At 38.7% G+C, this 13412-nt stretch overlaps 1 protein-coding gene across 10 annotated transcripts in view; it reads left to right on the top strand.

Annotated features, from left to right (window-relative positions):
- Positions 1–13412, top strand: part of Fubp1 (far upstream element binding protein 1) — a 29957-nt gene that overhangs the window by 12526 nt on the left and 4019 nt on the right. For 4 of the 10 annotated variants that reach the window (XM_041637320.1, XM_041637366.1, XM_041637678.1 and 1 more), the window contains 6 exons: positions 2429–2580; positions 2870–2949; positions 5975–6103; positions 7786–7860; positions 12222–12367; positions 12603–12742. In XM_041637320.1, the coding sequence (XP_041493254.1) occupies positions 2429–2580; positions 2870–2949; positions 5975–6103; positions 7786–7860; positions 12222–12367; positions 12603–12644 (624 nt within the window). In that variant the 3' untranslated portion in view covers positions 12645–12742. Of the gene's footprint in view, positions 1–2428; positions 2581–2869; positions 2950–5974; positions 6113–7785; positions 7861–12221; positions 12368–12602; positions 13116–13412 lie in introns of those variants that run through there. The other 6 variants (XM_041637259.1, XM_041637195.1, XM_041637492.1 and 3 more) reach the window with 3 other exon arrangements.

Genomic DNA, 13412 nt, shown 5'->3' with positions numbered 1-13412 from the left:
TGGTTGTGGCTTACCAACAAGATTCTAACTGGTGTCTCACAGGCAGAGGATCCATGGCTTTTCTCTGACTCTTTCCTTCTCCCAGCATTCAGTTCTGTCTTCCCTGCCCTATCAACAGGCCAAGGCAGTTTCTTTATTCATTAATGGGAATGACAGCACATAGAGGGGATTCCCACATCACATGTTTGCTTAGAGAGACCACTCAGTGAAAGATGCTGGAGGAGTCGGTGTTGACCCTGGCTTCCACAAGCACCAGTGCATCTGCACCCACCACTAACAAGGCACATGGAGACAGCATACTACACAGAAATAAAATGAAAGTAGAGTAGAACAGTGTCTATTTTAACAGATATTCTACCTGGCGTTGGTGGCACACACCTTGAATCCCAGCACTTAGGGGGGCTGTTGCAGGTAGATTTCTGAGTTCACGGCCAACCTGGTCTACAGTGAGTTTCAGGACAGGGCTAGATAGAAAGTTTTCTGGTAGTGCAACAGAGACTTGACCACTATGGCTTTATAATGAGTCAGATAGGGGTTCACTTCTTTGGGTTTTTTTTTTTAAAAAAAAAAAACAACAACAACAACAAAGGAAGTTTGAAAAATGTCTTAAGTTTGAATATACACCTTGTAATTGTTCATAAACTGAAGATATTTGCAAGTCAAGCAATGCCAAAAACTGACACCAAAGAGTAAAAAGATGGGTAACCACATTTTCATTTTTCTGGGTTTGTTTTTTTTTTTTTTTTTTTTTTTTTTTTTGGTTTTTCGAGACAGGGTTTCTCTGTGGCTCTGGGTTTGTTTTTGAGACAGTGTAGACAAGGCTGGCCTTAAATGCAAAGGTCTGCCTGCCTTTTCCTCTCAGTGGTGGAGTAAGCATAAACCACTGTGTGCAGCTGATTTTTTTTTTTCCCCTAGCCTAATAGACCTAGATCAGGCTTTCTGTTGAGTCATATTGAGAAACAATATTAACAGTTTGGTTTAGTGCTTACTACAGCATAAGTGTCCTAGTAAACATTAGTAGTGAGGAAGTTGATAGCCAAATTCAGTTTAGGTATTTTGTCAGGCTGCTGAGCTGTCTTAATGTGCCACCAGAACTGATGACTGGGGTGCTACATGGAGCCCTCATGGTGGCAGCAGAGGACCAGCTACCAAAAGTTGTCCCCACATTCACAGTGTGGCATGTGCATGTTCATACTCAAAGGAAGTAATTTTGATGGGAGAAGCATTTTCTGGGACTGTAGAGATAGCACAGCAGTAACAATTCTAGAAGACCCAAACTGAGTTCCCAGAAAGCCTATAACTCAAGTTACAAGAGTAACATCTCTTGTTATTGTTGATGTTTTGAGACAGGGTTTCTCTGTGTAACAGCTGGCTTTGAACTCATTATGTAGACCAGGCTAGCTTGGAACTCACAGAACTGCCTCCCAAGTTGCTGGGATTAAAGGTATGTGTTGCCACTGTCCAGTGGATGTGGTGCTCTTTACGGTTGATTGTTATATATACAGTATTCTAGCTGCATACTAAAAAAGGGCACCAGATCTCATAGATAGTTGTGAATCACCACGTGGTTGCTGGGAATTGAACTCAGGACATCTGGAAGAATAGCCACTGCTCTTCTGAGCTTTCTCTCTAGCCCTTAAAATTTTTAAAGATTGTAAGCATTTTGTTCAAAAGTATTAATATTAGTTGTCAGTTGTAAAAAAGAAATGTTTTATGACATCTAAATCTAATGATTCTTGTAGGTTTTGCAGGGTGGCCTATCAAAAAAAGAAATGAAGGAAGCCAAGTATAATAGCACATGTCTTTAATCCTCCCAACACTTGGAAGGTAGAGGCAGACGAATCTCATGAGTCAGCCTGGTCTACATAGTGAGATCTTACTTCCAGATAAGGGAGGAATGGTAAAAAGTGTTCTGTTGAGGTTATATAGAATAACCGTGATGTGTTGTGTTGTATCAACTGTGGAGGAACTTTATATGCTATTTAGAAAGTTATGACGGGCACAACATGAGGACGGTAGATGAAATTATTGGTTTAAATGGGATTCCTGTGACAGAAAGTTGTTTGGGATACTAGATTGAGAATTAAAAAGTGTTCCCTAGACAATATGCAGTTTGGGAAATATATTGTCAGAATGGTTGTCTGATATTAGGAAAGTAAAAGAACTAGGTGGTCTGATTTTTTTTTAAAAAATGAGAAATAGCATTGTTTGAAAAGGAGTAAAAAGCTAAATGGAATTGCTAGTGCTCATTTTAATGAATTTCACATTTTATAATCTGAGATTTTTTTGCAGCTTCAGGAGAGGAAGGTAAATTTAAACTTGTTACTTGAGTAGAAATGAAAGAGTAGTTGGCCTTGGGGTTGCTTGAGTGTATTATATATGTTTTGTGTGCCTTTTTTGTTATTGTTTGTTTTTTTTCTTTTTGCAGGGCCCAGTAAATCCTTTAGGGCCACCTGTACCCCATGGACCCCATGGGGTTCCAGGTCCTCATGGGCCTCCTGGGCCTCCAGGGCCTGGAACTCCAATGGGACCATACAACCCTGCACCTTACAATCCAGGACCACCTGGTCCAGCTCCTCAGTAAGTACTAGATTTGGTTGGTTCTGGGTTTTCCCTAAAGATCCTAGGCTGAGATGGCTCAGCAGTTAAAAGCACGTAATACTCTTACAGAGGGACCTGGATTCAGTTCCCAGCAGCACACGGTGGTTTACAACCATCCATAACTCCGGTTCCAGGGTATCTGACACCAGTTGTATGTGGTTGGTTGCACATCACATAGACAGGCAGAACCTACACATAAAACAAATTTTTATTTCTTTTAATAGAGATTCTGACTTTTGGTGAATGGTATTTGTGTTTGTCTTTTCAGTGGTCCTCCAGCCCCATATGCTCCCCAGGGATGGGGAAATGCATATCCACATTGGCAGCAACAGGCTCCTCCTGACCCAGGTAGAGGATAAGATTATCTATGATTCTACTTTGTGTATAACATTTTTGCTGTTTTTCAGCAGTGTTGGGCAGTCTCCCTGCAGTGTAAGACTGGTAGAATTTTTTTGTCTCTGCATTTTTGAGCCAAGGTCTCAGCCTATAAAGCTCAATGTGGTCCTCAGCATCTCTTACAGTGTAATATAGCTCAGTTTGGTTTAAAATTAACTTAATTACCTGAAATCAATTGCTATAAAAAGTACAGTGTCTTAAGCTTTAGATAACATTGCTGTTTATGTTGTGACTTTGTAGTAGTTCCTATTTATAAAGTGTATCTAACAGTGCAAAGTTCTCAGAGAGGATGAATATAAATTATTTTATTGCTGATAAGATACCTTAAAATATTAGTAAAAATTAAGTCCCCATTGCATACCAAAACTCTAAAATACATTCATTTTTTCTTCTAATCTGAATTTTCTTTATCATCCTGTTCTCATTTACATTCTCACAAAATGGTTTTGTTTCCCCTCCATCACAAGCAAAACCGTCCACTTATAATTTGGTCGTCCGTCCCCCTCTCCCCCGGCCCCCAACACACACACACACACACACACACACACACACACACACACACTCCAGCCTCTGTAGTTTAGAATTCAGTGGAGAAATTTCAAATAATATATTCTTAGTTGTAGATTACTTTCTACATAGTATTTTTTTAAAAAAAACAAAACCAAAGCAATTGTGTTAACTATAATTGCTTTGCTGGATTTGTTAAACATTTTAAATTTTAATATTTTAATGTGACCTGATAATATTAAATTACCATAGGAACTTTCTCAGTCACTAAATAACTACACAATTTCTGTTCATTTAAGAAACAACTTGAGAGCCGGGCGGTGGTGGCGCACGCCTTTAATCCCAGCACTCGGGAGGCAGAGGCAGGCGGATCTCTGTGAGTTCGAGACCAGCCTGGTCTACAAGAGCTAGTTCCAGGACAGGCTCCAAAACCACAGAGAAACCCTGTCTCGAAAAACCAAAAAAAAAAAAAAAAAAAAAAAGAAACAACTTGAGAGCTGGAGTGATGGCTCAGCAGTTACTCTGTCTGCTCTTCCTTCCAGAGGTCATGGAGTTCAGTTCCCAGAAACCACATGGTGGTTCAAAACCATCTGTAATGGGATCTGGCGCCCTCTTCTGGCCTGGAGGCACACATACAAATAATTCTCTAAACATAGTAAAAAAAAAATTTTTTTTCAAATGAAAGAAACTGCTTGAGCCAGGTGATGATGGCACATGTCTTTAGTCCCAGGAGGCAGAGGCAGGCAGATCTCATGAGTTTGAAGACAGCCAGGGCTACACAAGAAAACTGTTTCAAAAAAAAAAAAAAAGAGCCGGGCGGTGGTGGCGCACGCCTTTAATCCCAGCACTCGGGAGGCAGAGGCAGGCGGATCTCTGTGAGTTCGAGGCCAGCCTGGTCTACAAGAGCTAGTTCCAAGACCGGCACCAAAGCTACAGAGAAACCCTGTCTCGAAAAACCAAAAAAAAAAAAAAAAAAAGAAACACAACTTGGATTATGGCATCTGAGTGTGAAAGATGTGCTAATAAGCCTATTAAGGTACATTCCCAGTGTAAACAGTAATAGACTTAGGGTGTGGAAGAAGCATCAAGTACGACTGCCTTAAAAATTAGGAGTTTCCTTCATTCTAACAAGCGTTTAGGAGTGGCATGATTAAATGAAAGACTTTGTACAAGTAACTTACATTGCGTAGGACTGCACTAGGAGTGGTGTTTGGGATAACTACTGTGGTTAAGAAATTCTATAACGGCTCAGTGGTTAAAAGCACTAGCCACTTTTCAAGAGAACCTGGGTTTGATTCTCAGCACTCACACGGTGCCTCATAGCCACCTGTTTAGGCTTAATATCAGATAGGTTAGTTATATTTCTATAACTGGTTGATTTGAGTTTTTACCTAAGACTGTCTTCTTCATCTTAAGTGGATAATTGGACTGATACTGTGTTAAAGAATAGTGATTCTCAGTACATTCTAGTTACAAGGAAAACACTTGTTTAGGTAAAGAAAGCTTGGTGCGGGGGATGCTAATAATCATAATCAGAGGCCATGGTGACTGGTGACAAGTCCAGCGTTTTTTTCGACTTTGAGTGTTGGGAAGTCCCAAAAGAGAGAAATGGGGCTGATGGAAAGGACAAGCATGATGACCCAAGGTCCATCCTTACCACCTGAAGTGACTGCAGTGCTGAGGAGGAGCCCTGACCTTTCCTCAGCCATAACTCCTTTTCCAAGAGACTCCTCACTAACCCGCACATTTGTGTAGATGCACACATAATACATAATTAGAAGTAAAATAAATTTAGTTTGAGAACGTCCGAAGTCAGTCATTGCCCTCTATGCACATGTGCATACAGAGCAGACATGTTCCCGGAACACACCTACACAAAAGGATAAGCTAGGAGGTTGAGTCATGAAAGACATTGACATGTAATTCCAGCACTGGAGAAGTAGAGGCATTGGGCACCTGCCTGAGTCACATGGGACATTTTTTCAGAAATGTTTTTGTGGGTAATATTAAGTGATATACTATGCTTGGGATATCCTAATGGTTGTAGAAAAATTACAGAATAATTTCAAGGTTTTGACAATGGTGAAATACAGACTGTTTCTTTTTTTGTACAAATTAGCTCGTAGATGTCTTCTCTACAGAACTGTTGCTGAACTTATTTTGGGCGCCGGGGGTGGGGGAGCAAAGATACAGGATTACGCCGAGGCAAACCATTTGAAGCCAAAAGGTCAATCCTTCATATCCTGGTTCCATCATTCACTAGTTTTGTAACCTAGGAAATTACTTTACCTGAGGCCCAAGTTTCTGAACTTTCGTTAAGTGTTAACAATAATACTAAAAAAAAAAAAAAAAAAATTGAAAGTTTTATTTGCTGTTGTCAATTTTTCAGTTTGTCAGGAATCCCCAGAAAGATAAACATTAATTGTGGAGTTTACATATAAACCTTGAAATTTTTCTGTTTAAATTCTAGCTAAGGCAGGAACGGATCCAAATTCAGCAGCTTGGGCTGCTTATTATGCCCACTATTACCAACAGCAGGCACAGCCCCCGCCTGCAGCTCCTGCAGGTGCACCAACTACAACCCAAACGAACGGTCAAGGTAACTACGGTAATTAACAATTTTTATTTTCTATTTTAAAGCCAAAGCTTGTGTTTCGATTTTATATATGTTTACTAGTGTGTCATACCAAAACTTCCTTTATTTTACTTTCAATCCTGGGAATTGAACCCTGGACCTTGTGCATACTGTGCTAATACCATCACTAGGTTAGATCCCTGGGCCTAAGGTTTTGAAGAGTCATTGTGACTGTGGGTAAGCATACTAAATCACTTTGGAGTAGTAATAAACTTTAGTCTTTGTTCTGTTCCCCTTTTACTCCATTACCCGGATATAGATGTCTGTTAATTATGAAAAGCACTACTGAAAGCTGTACCTGGAGACATGAAGTCATATTATCCTTGTACATACTTGTGTACTCATTCCAAAATGAGAGTCCGTACTCAGCATTGATACGCCACTGCTATGCACAGCCCTTGCTTAGGTTCGCCAGTTGTCCCAGTGTTTCTATCGAGATAATCTAGTATCATACAACATATTTCTTAGGTCTGTTGTGTCTAATCAGGCTGAAGCAGTTTCTTGGTCTTTCCTTTTATGTCTCTAAGAAGAGTATAACTCAATTGTTAGGTAGCTGTCAGCTTAAGTCCCTTGGAGTACTAACCCTGATCTGCCATGTTTTTGTATTATGGTACCACCATTTACTATAAGAAGTTACTTAGTATTTTTTGGTACATTTTACTGGAATTATATCACTAGTCGGTTCATCACACTTCTCCCTCAGCCTTAGTCTCTATTAGTAGCCTGCCTTAGTAAACTACTGTTACTATAACTGTTAACTGTTGGTTGCTATCATTGTGTACTGCTATTTTATTGCAAGGAATAGCTTTCCTTTTATTTTAACTGCTCTCATTATATTGTCCTAGATTTGGGTGGTTGGGATTATCTTCAAGGTGGCTCTGGTGTCCTTCTGACATTCTTCAGGTGCTTCCTTAGTACCTAACACAGTAAGATACTTTGTCTTCTGAGCTCCAATCAATGATTCATTCTTTTTTTTTTCAAGGGTAGAATTTTGAAACCAGACCGAGTATACTCATTGATATTTAAATGTCACTGATCATAACCCTTTCTAAAATAGAACTAGAAAGTATGTTTTGGGGCTGGCGCTTAATAGTACTTGTTCCTGCAGAAGACCCAGGTTCGATTCCCAGCACCCATGTGGTGACTCACACTGTAACTAATTTCAAGGGATCCAGTGCCCTCTTCAGACCTTTGAGAGAACCAGACACCTTCAGTGCGCAAATAAGCATGTGTGGGCAAAACAATCATACATACAGAAATAAAACGATCTAGAAAAGTTTTTTAAGTATGTTTGTATATATGCAAGCTAATACATACCTAATAAAAATAGCATGATTATCTGCTTGTTTTTTAAAACATTGACATTCTATTCTAATGCTTCAAAACTGTTAATCAGCTTTTTAACTTTTGTACTTAAAAATGGCCAGAAACCTCATGTCCTATGTTTCTTTCATGTGCATTTTCTTAGTAGCCCTTGTTAGCAGTTTCTCTGCATCCTTTCATGCCTACTGTCGCGTGTCCCCCACTAGTGTACTTACAGCTCCAGGATAGATAGTGTGAACTCCACGTTCATGGTGCAGAATCGCCTTCGAAACTTAAATCTTGTTTGTTGTTTTGTTTTATTTGTTGTTTTGTTTTTTAACAAGGAGATCAGCAGAATCCAGCTCCAGCTGGACAGGTTGATTATACAAAGGCTTGGGAAGAGTACTACAAGAAAATGGGTATGCTGTATATTTAATTTCATTAATTAAATCAAAGAACTTAGTAAATATGTATTAAAATGCTGGATTTTGCTTAGAAATTTGTTTTTAATATTTTAGGTAAATGATCCATATTTTTATAATGTTGAAATTAAGAATATCAAGGGTGTCATTCTAAAATCATTGAACTTGCAGTATATTAAGAACATTCTGAGAAATTCTTAAATTTGTGCTTATGTAGCAAGAAAATGTATTTGTCAGCAAGCTAGTAATTAAAAGAAATTTCCTTACTAGAAAGTAATACATAGCTTTAATTATTGCTATACTTTTTTTTGTGTGATGTTCTAACTAGAATAAGGTTAAATTTTAGAGCCCCAAGCAAAGCGATTGTGTCGTCTTTAATATTGCTGTCAAATAAGCAGGAAATTAAGACACAATGACAGATTGCTTTAATCTTAAACATTTACATGCATTGAAAAGGAAAAATTATGGCTTTTAAAAAAAAAAGCTTTGTGTTTGACAACTATTGAATGTATGCCTCACATAGCCATGATGGCTATGTAAAAGTACTACCAGCCGGAGATACAGCTTTCTACAAAGCTGCTTCCAGATTAAAGAGGTTTCCTACTTGCACAGCTGTTTAGAGAAGTGATGTGCGTCATACTCCTGAGCCTTCACAGATGTGCTAGCTTACTTTTTTAACCTCACTATTCTCAGGTTATGACCGTTAAGCATTTGTACTAGAAACTTTCTAACCATGAAACAGTGTTCTGTGTGATTAGCATGACTACATAATTTGTTATCTCAACTGGGGCACTTTAGAGAAAGAATTGAAATGTATTAATCATTCTGTGATAGCCAGTGGTCAAGGCATATAGCCACCCTAACTGCTGAAATAACGGTACTTTTTTTAAAATAAGGAATTGAGTATGAAGAGCCAAAAAGCATTAACTCCATGTGTAATTTCACCATGTGTGTTGATTTGTTGGAGACCAAGGCCTGCTAACTGATATAGGTGATTGTGGTAGAATGAGTTTTTTGTTTACATGACATCAAATCAGTTTTGTTTAGTTAATTGTAGCTTTTGTTGAATATAGACATTTTAACTCACTTTGATTTTAGTTTTCTGCTTTCTAGCACTTTCCAGCACACCATTCTGTGAATATCTGGGTTCAAATCCCCATTGCATCTAAAAATGCCAAACATGGCCAGTGCATGTCCTGGTAAACCCCAGTTGGAGAGCTGTTTTCCAGGAACTTGCTGACCAGTGTATTTGAAATGGAAGAGAGAAGAAAATAGAGGAGAAAAAAAGTCTTGAAGGCTCTTGGTCTAGTTTAGGTAGTACCGTGTTTGGCTAGCATAGATGGGCTCTGGGTTCATCGTGTGTGTAGGTGTGTGGATTATCTCCAAAGGCATTTTTCTTACTTTCCCAAATAGGCTGACCAGGTTTTATAATTATAGTCATTGTGAACTGCTTCGAAAACACCAAAGATATTTTCTCCCTCCCTCCCTCCCTGTCTCTTTCTCTCTCTCTTGGGGTTTCAAGACAGGATTTCTCCGTATAACAACAGTTAAGGCTGTCTGGGAACTTGCCTTGTACCAGACTGGCCTCAAACTCAAAAAAATATGTCTGCCTCTGCCTCCTCAAGTGCTGGGATTTAAGGCGTGTGCCACCACTACCTGGCAGCTCTGAAGATTCTTATAGATGAAGGAAAAGATGTTTAGAGTCATTACTAAGAGCAAAATACAGAGTAGTAGAGGTTGCAGGTTTGGGTGTTGGGTTTTTTTTGTTTTTGTTTTTTGTTTTTTTGTTTTGTTTTGTTTTGTTTTGTTTTTGGTTTTGGTTTTTGGAGACAGGGACAGGGTTTCTCTGCAGCTTTTTAGTGGTTGTCCTGGAACTAGCTCTTGTAGACCAGGCTGGCCTCGAACTCGCAGAGATCCACCTACCTCTGCCTCCCAAGTGCTGGGATTAAAGGCATGTGCCACCACTGCCCGGCTGAGGTTGCAGGTTTAATAAAAACTTCTGTAATCAGTAAAGAATTAGGCATCAGATAAAGGTAAGGCAATTCCTGTTTAGAGGAGAGTAGGTGAAGTCATCTTGGAAGGCATATACTACAAATTTCTGGTATCTACATACACATACACGGCTTCCGTGCCCAAACACACATAAAACATACACAGCACAATTTTTTAACGTTGTTAAGTACTAATTTGGTGCTCTGAAAGCATCTTATACCTTAAAGCCCAGAAGACATAGCTGTGGAACAAATGCAGGTCTATCAAGAGATAATTGAACACTGTGAAGTGTTTAATAAAGACGACTCTTAACACTGTTGTAGAAGTGATGATGCTTTCTATTGAGCTCTGTGGAAATATTGGGTAATGACCTGCTAAGATGTAGACCAGACTCCAGTGTTAGAAAGGTAGAGACTGAAGGGTAAGGACGTGGGTGTGTGAGATCTAGAGCGAATTAAGTCATTAGTGCTCAGAGTTGTTTGCAGTTTCGGGGTTTTCATAGAGACTGTGAGTCTGAAGAGTGCTTTACATGTCCGTCCATAAGTATCTTATGTCATTGTGCATAGCCAGATTTGCTCACGTACAGTTTTATAAAGGATATTGTGTGATTTTTATACCCTGTTGGAGAGTTTTCTAAATATCGTTTTGAATTGCATCTATCTCCTTATAAGGTCCAAATGTTAAAACCAAAAAGTTATTCATGGAAGCAAAAAGTAGAACTAGGGAATTTTTGTAGTAATAGAAATGTTTTTACATTGCCCAAACAAGCCCCCACCCAGCACATGGTAAGGTTAAATCATAGATCTGTTTTTGTTCACGTGGCTGACCTTTATTCTGTGAACACGTTTTACGGTGTGTGACAGGATGCTTTCTGAAACTGTAAAATATAAAAGGTGTCCCTTTTGTCTTCTCAGAGCTCCATGTTCATACATACTACAAGTGTTCTTTTTTTACTTTTTTGCCTTGGAAATTTCAAAAGGGTGGGGAAGTTGTACATGAGTCATAGGTTTGGCCGGTGTGTTCAGTTAAATGTACTCAGTTTATATTTTATGCCTGAGCCATTACAAAGTAAGTTGCAGGCTAGTTTATTTTAAATATATTATACTCTATGTTCCTAACTGTTGTAATAGTGTCCCTACCAAGAAACTGTCTCTGCAGTTAACTTGTTTTTGTTTACAGAATCTGTCCAGTATTCCTATGATTTGATAACTGTATTTCTCATTTGATAACTCAAAATGGTCACTCTGCTCAGAAGCAACAAAACTACTCGTGGAAGCTGAGTTTCATTTGATTCATTGATCTTGTCCTTTTTATCAGTTGCCAGATTATTTTTAGCAAAACTGTACTCTGACATGAACACAGTAGGTCTTTTGTGTTATGGCATGTGTGTGTGTTTTATAAATATTTTTTTATAAAATATTGATTTTCAATATTTATAAATATCAGTAGTTCTCTATTGTAGTTTAAGACCAGTATAACAGATGACCAAAATGGATAAAAGAATAGTGAGCCAGGTGTGGTGGCGCGTGCCATTAATCCTCAGGAGGCAGAGGCAGGTACCTCTCTGAAGATGAAGACAGCCAGGTCTACATAGCAAGAACTCTAGGCCAGCCAAACTGGATCTTGAAATCCTGTCTCAATGTCAAACAAACAAGACCGAACAGAACCTCCATGGTGACTGCGGCACAAACCTTTAGTCCCAGCACTGGGAAGGCAGAGGTAGGCAAATCTCTGAGTTCGAGGACAGCAAGGACGTGAGGAACCCTGTCTCAAATCCAGTGGGGGCGGGGGACGACAACAACGACAAAAGTTTCTTCTTGCCTGTCAAAGATAATGTCTGAATCTTTGCCTTTGTTTAAGGCTGTGCGAGTTTTCGTTTTGTCATTGTTGATAGCGTGATGAACTAAAAGACTAAAATCTGTGGATAAGATGAAAAGAGCATATTTTTTTTGTTTCTTTATGCGTGCTGCACCTTTTTTTTCTCATTCTCCCTTCCTCTCTCTTTAAGGCATAATAAGATAAACAGTAACTGAAGGGTCAATGAGACACATATATAATCCCAGCACTTGGGAAGTTGGCAAGAGGATTACAAGTTCTGAGCCAGCCTGTGCTGCCTAAGTGAAACCTGACTCAAGATAACCAAGAACCTCTATGCCTGTCATTATAAAGCTGTGCGAACAGTGGGTGGAAATTTGTGTTAAAATCCAGGGGGCTTTCTTTAGGTCAACAAGGGCAGACACAAGATTATTCACAGGCTTGGGAGGAATATTACAAGAAGCAAGGTATTATTTTTACTAGCCAAGATATTCTATGAGATTTTTAATTATATATGGTTGGAGCAATAAAGTTCCTCTCTTTCCCTGAAGGTCAAGCAGTTCCTGCTCCTGCTGGGGCCCCACCAGGTGGGCAGCCAGATTATAGTGCAGCCTGGGCTGAATACTATAGACAACAAGCAGCATACTATGCCCAGACAAGTCCCCAAGGAATGCCGCAGCATCCTCCAGCACCTCAGGTATAATACACTTGCTTTTTTGTGTGTGTTTTGGTTTGGTTTTGGGTTTTTTTTTTCCTCCAACCATATTTTTTGCATGTTTGTGTGTTTGGGAATGTGTTTTACTTTTTGGTTGATAAAGTATAACTAGGAAATTGTGATGTGTTTGGGGATTTTGTTTTTAAATAATGCTTTCTGGCATCTGCGTGCTATTTTTATAATGCCTTTGATTTTAAAAATAATTTTCTTCCCCCAGGGATTTGCAAATCATGCAAGAAGCCACCATCATTTATATTAACCAGTTTTTCTTTCTTAAAGGATTCACTCCTGAATTAGCTCCATTTAAAGGATTTTCTTTAACTTTTTGTGTATCTCTTATGTATCTCTTCTGCACAGGGCCAATAATAAGAAGTGGACAATACAGTATTTGCTTCATTGTGTGGGGGAAAAAAACCTTTGTTAAATATATGGATGCAGACGACTTGATGAAGATCTTAATTTTGTTTTTGGTTTAAAGTAGTGTTTCCCCCCCTTTTTTTTATTTTGAAAATGTACAAAACATCTATCACTACTGATAGGAGGTTAATATTTCTGTGTAGAAATGAAAACTGGTTTGTTTTTAGTCTTTAGTGTAGATGTACACATTCCAGCAAATGTATTTGCAACTATTATGTGGTCAATGCTTTGTGATATAAATGTACTTTTTCAATGTATACTTTCACTTTTAAAATGCCTGTTTTGTGCTTTACAATAAATGATATGAAACCTCCTGTGTCGGTAAGTTGGATATGTGGGTAAAGGATTCATAATTTCTTAGCAGTGATAAATTAAGATACATATACACAACTATATAAGCTTTCCCCATGAATTACTGAGTTTTTAAACACTGGCATGATGTTTTTCCCCTTGCAGTATAGTGGTAGATTGGAGGATCTTTTCTGTTGTATTTGGCTATTTCAGCACAAGTAATCCTGATATCTTCATTTTTTCCTTCTATTTGATTTTAAAACTGCATGTATATACAATGATCTTTAGCATACTTCCATTGCATTAACAGTGAAATTTC

The sequence above is a fragment of the Microtus oregoni genome, unplaced genomic scaffold (genome assembly GCF_018167655.1).
Source record: "Microtus oregoni isolate MIOR12 unplaced genomic scaffold, Mior012 000000F_ref0000247, whole genome shotgun sequence".
NCBI classification, from domain to species: domain Eukaryota; kingdom Metazoa; phylum Chordata; class Mammalia; order Rodentia; family Cricetidae; genus Microtus; species Microtus oregoni.
This window is presented reverse-complemented; position numbering and strand designations above follow the sequence as displayed.